The sequence below is a fragment of the Engraulis encrasicolus genome, chromosome 8, assembly GCF_034702125.1.
Source record: "Engraulis encrasicolus isolate BLACKSEA-1 chromosome 8, IST_EnEncr_1.0, whole genome shotgun sequence".
Taxonomy (NCBI): domain Eukaryota; kingdom Metazoa; phylum Chordata; class Actinopteri; order Clupeiformes; family Engraulidae; genus Engraulis; species Engraulis encrasicolus.
The window spans coordinates 43,131,191-43,136,190 of NC_085864.1; the positions used below are offsets into that span (position 1 = coordinate 43,131,191).

Sequence of the window (5,000 nt, forward strand, 5' to 3'; positions counted from 1 at the left end):
TAGTCCAAGTTTCCCAAATAGTTGTGATAAATATCTTTTTATATTTACATTAGGTGCAGTGTGTTAAATGTCAATTTAATGCTATTCTGTAGTGTGATGCTACAACTCATGCATATGCATAGCCCTGTTAAGTGGGGCCCATAGGCTTTTTTGTGTTAAGTGGTCCTTGGACTGACAAATTAAAAACACTGCAGTAATGCATATATACATTTTCATTTTGTGTGTGTGTGTGCAGTAGTGGTGTCAACAATGATCGATTCGGCGATGCAATCCAATGCGGGGCATGGACAATCCAGAATCGATCCGGCAAGTTCCAGAATCGATCCGGCAATTTTTTTAAGTTTCAATTACTTCCATGGATATTTCGGGAGCATGTTAAATTAAATAAAAGCACTTCAAAATATTGCAAGACTGATACAGACTGATACAGAAAACAGCCAATAAATTATTGCTCAGTATCTGACTACTTGTATTGCCTCATCATGACTGATCGGATCGGATCGGATCGCATAGAATTGAATCGAATCGAATCGCTACCTCCCGAATCGTGATCGAATCGGATCGTGAGGGCAGTGCCGATCCACACCACTAGTGTGCAGTGCACATATATGCTGAATTCAGGGCAGATGACAGAGGGGGGCAAAGGGGTCAGTTGTCCCGGGCCAAGGGAGATGGGGGGCCCATTACATTAAATGTATTGTGGAGGGGGGGGGGGGGGGGGGGGGGGGGGGGGGGGGTTGGGGGGGGGGGGTGCATTCAAAGAACTTTGCCCTGGGCCCAGCCAAAGCTGTCAACGGACCTGGCTGAATTTGTCAGTGGTATAGTGTTTAGAGAGTTGGCCTTTCAGTGTGGAGGTTGTAGGTTTGAATCCCACCTGACCTCTCACTACACCTCTATCCATGGCAAAGGTGCCCTTGAGCAAGGCACCTAACCCCTCACTGTTCCAGGGACTGTAACCTATGCCCTGAAAAATAACTGTAAGTCGCTTTGCATAAAAGGGTGAGCTAAGCGTCATGTAAAAATAATTATGTCGCATCACACCAGCTTACCCAGGACGGTGAGAGAGACCTGGTGCATCACGAACCCGTCAAGAGTGTTGAACTCACAGGTGTAGCTCCCCTCCGCCTCCACAGTGCGCACCTGCATCCTCACGGTCAGGTTGTGTATGCTCGCCGGCAGGGAGAACCCGTGCGTGGCACGCACCTTCATGCCATAGTGAACCACTAGCTTCTTCTGGCTGCCGGAGCGTCGCCAGGTGCCTGTGAACACGGTGTCGTTTGGGTTACCGGTGTAGAGGCAAGGCAGGTACACGTCCTCTCCCAGGGTGGCGGTCACGTTGCGTTCTTCCACGTCTATGTCAAGGAGAGAAAAAAAAACACACAGAGGAGTTAAGTGACAAATGTCGTTACATGGCGCTATTCCGTTATCCCACTATTTCTACATTAATGTCTATTGTGGGAATACAGTCGCTAGATATGCCATTTGTGTGGTTTGTGCTACGTTGCTCAGCTTTTATCAGTTTAGGGAAAGTGCATGCAGTTACCCTAACCCAACCCTAACCCTAACCCTAATCCTAACCCTTACCCTGACCCTAACCCTACGGTATGTTCGATGTCGGAATAGGGTTATGTCTGAATAGCGGTTGCCCCCAGACAAATGTAGCCGTATGATGTTATTCATGGCTAAATCTAGTTCTGACATATTGAACTCTGAGGGCTGTTCAACATTCTGACATATGAGCAAATGGGAATTAACCATCAACTCAGTACAGACACAGGAAGGCCTTTAATCTATTATTTTTTTCTGTACAAGGCTCACACATCTTACACATGTACTGTATAAGTTTTGCAAGTGTAAATCGCTCTCATCTTCAACAGCTGTGATGTAGCTGTGTGGTCTTGACTCTAATTTATCATGGGTCTTTGTTGATTTTTTTGGCGGCAAGTGTAGCTTGCTTGAGGCTTCAATCATTTCAATAATACAAAGCAGAATGAAGTAAAAAGCTATCTAGGAGGATGTCTTTGAACTGTTTTATTGTTGCATTGAATTGCAGACATGAATTACAGGGTAAAACAGCTGCCCAATGATATTTACATGCCAACTCCAAAACCCCTTTTTCTGTATTTCTCAACCATGGCCCATAAACCCTTAAGCAGTCACTGGCAAGCTGTTTGGACAGACAACAAGCTGTTTGGCCAAAGAAAAAGCATCCACTTGGAACTATTTGGGTCATCGCTCTGCTGATAAAGAGTTCCAACAGCTGCATTAAACCTTCTAAACACCACGCTGAGGGACAACAAGCGCTGGCCCAGATCTTCCTGCTGATATTGAGTTTCAATGGTTTTCCATATGCTTTGGCTGCTCGGGTACAGGCAGTACCTGTACAGTGTGCATTGCTTGACAGGACTTTGGGTTGCTGGTCTTTGTTGCTCAAGCTCCAGCAGGCCGCTCATAACCAAACAAGCAACTAGGCAATTGCCCAAGTACTCAGCTGAAACGGACCCTCCTGCTTATCATTGGTCATGCACTTTTATTCAGATGACAACAATGCTAACTTTGTGAGTGTGCCACAGCACCTCCTTAGAGTAAAATAAACAAAGAGTGCAATGGTATTGCTATCACAATCTCTCTTCAGGGGTGGCCCTCGCCAACAGTTTGAAGACAAGAAAAGGGTAGGACACAATAAGTGAGAATGTAAGGGCCCTAAGTCTCTCTTTGCCTAGGCCCCCCAAATACTTTGAAAAGGCCACAAGCTCCAGCAAGCCATCCCTCAAAAAAGAACTGGGCCTGAGTGTGGGTCTACTGTAGCTCTCTAATGCTCCTCTCTTCTGGACTGCACATGTGCCAGGTCCTCAATGCCATCAGACCAAAGCCAATCTCTTGTACTTGTCTAGTCAGCCTGTATAGCTTTTAGAGTTCTTCTGAGAGTGCACTGCACTGTACATTTGTCCAAATTTATCTTAGAAGAATAATGTCTTATACATACGTACATAACCAAGACAGATTTTTTTTTAAAGCTCCAGGGCTAATTTGTATCTGTAGCCCCCATTGGGTAGGAGGTACTGCTGCCAGCGCAGCGCAGCCAGAGAGATTAGTGAAGGGAGACACATGGCCCCTTGCAGACAGTGTTGCCAGGTTGGGCGGTTACCCGCCCAATTGGGGTACTTGGGATGGCCGTCTGCGGGTAAAAACAGGAAAAATTTGGCATTTGGCATTTTTTTCTGCAGTTTTGTGCCCATAGAAGTCAATGCAATTTGTTGAATTTGGGCGGAATTTAACGCATTTTGGCGTTTTTTGAGAACCTTTTGGGCGGGATTTGATCACACACATCTGGCAACACTGTGCAGACCTCTCAGCTTCAGAACTGCTGAGCAAACTGCAGAGAGCATACTGTACTGTCAAGCAGATGCTGTAAAAAATGTTCTCATATAACATACAGTTACTATGGTTGCCAAAGTTCATGTAGGTCAAAATGTGTCAATGAAATGAAAAATCAATTTTTGGGAACTTTAAGAGTGTGTGGATATGTAATCTAGTTGTTCTTTTGAATTGAGTACCCATCATTATAATCTACATAACGGTGTATACTGTAAGTAGACAACAGTATATTGTGCATGTATATGCAAATATACAAAATGATATAGGAAGCCAGCAGCCGAAAAGATAGAGCCTCTTCTTTTAAAGGGAACACGATAGTGAGAGCTATGAACTGAAACTGACTGGTGGATTTCAAATGCTTTTAGTGACACACATACATTCTTACACTGCAGATATACAGTGCATGGGGGAATGCAGGTAGGGGCTATGGGTCCTGTATGTGTGGGGGAAAGCAATGAAAAGGACACTTCAAAGTGTCAGTAGTTGTACAAGTGAATTGTTCATTAACTTTGTCAAGATTTCTCACCAGATAGACCTTCAAAAACAACAGGTTAACATTTTAGAATAAACGCTTTATAAACATGTCACTGACATTTTGAACTAGTTATTGAACCTGAGAATCACCTGAGATGGGCATCAAACCAGGCCGACAGAGAAGATGTAATAGGGGAAAAAAGAGACAGACAGAACACTAGGGCTGTCATAATACACTGAGGGATTTGTCGTCCATAAAATGGAAAATGTATTATCCACAAAAGTCTATTAAACATTTTATTTGCCCTTGCAAATAATTGGTGAACTGAAATCTAGCCAGGCATAACAGGGGAACACTTGGACGATTACTGTATGCCAAAACATACAGTACACGGTAAAAATTAAAAGTTCCTGAGAGAATATTCAGTTTGCCACTGTGGTGGAACCTCTTCAAGTTCTCTGAAGAACTTCTTAGTGACAAATATGAACTTTAACCAGTTATTGTAAGACAGGACCCTGTTATAAACTTACTGCTACCAGAATGGTAATGACCAATTCGTAATGTATTACTAAAGGCCTGGTGTAATGTACTGGTGTAGTACTATAGGAGTTAAAAAAAATCTCAGTGACTAAAGTATTCCACTGCATGGTGGAAAGGCCTGCATTATATTATTCCCTCACAGAGAGAAGCAGAAGAGCCTCCATTTTTCTTAGGCAGTGAAAAGAGCACTTCTCTATCTGTCTTTCTTGATTGAGATAGTAAAAGATTTCCATTGTTTGTTCAGCCCGTTGGTGGAGAAATGGCCTAGGCCTAACATGAAAAAGCCTTAATGGAAACAAAAACGTGACAAAATTGCACCCAGCATGCCAGGTGTAGCAGTCAAATTTGGTCAACCAGCCTAGTGCCACATACTGTGTGTGTTCTAGAACACATGGTGTCTCTGTGGTTACCTTTTAAAAACACCTCGCTCTTGGCATGGAGCCAGCACACAGGTGCACATGTACACACTCCAACACACGCCCACACACACACACACACGTAAACACACTCACTGAAAACCACACACCCACATGCATGCACGCAATGCATGCATGCACACACACGCACACATGCACACACACACAAAACCAGAAAACCACATACGTGC

General features: G+C 44.0%; 1 protein-coding gene across 1 annotated transcript in view; it reads right to left on the minus strand.

Moving 5' to 3' along the window:
* Positions 1-5,000, minus strand: part of si:ch211-149e23.4 (uncharacterized) — a 41,638-nt gene that overhangs the window by 33,474 nt on the left and 3,164 nt on the right. The window contains exon 2 of the mRNA XM_063204643.1: positions 1,050-1,352. Within this exon, the coding sequence (XP_063060713.1) occupies positions 1,050-1,352 (303 nt within the window). The remainder of the gene's footprint in view (positions 1-1,049; positions 1,353-5,000) is intronic.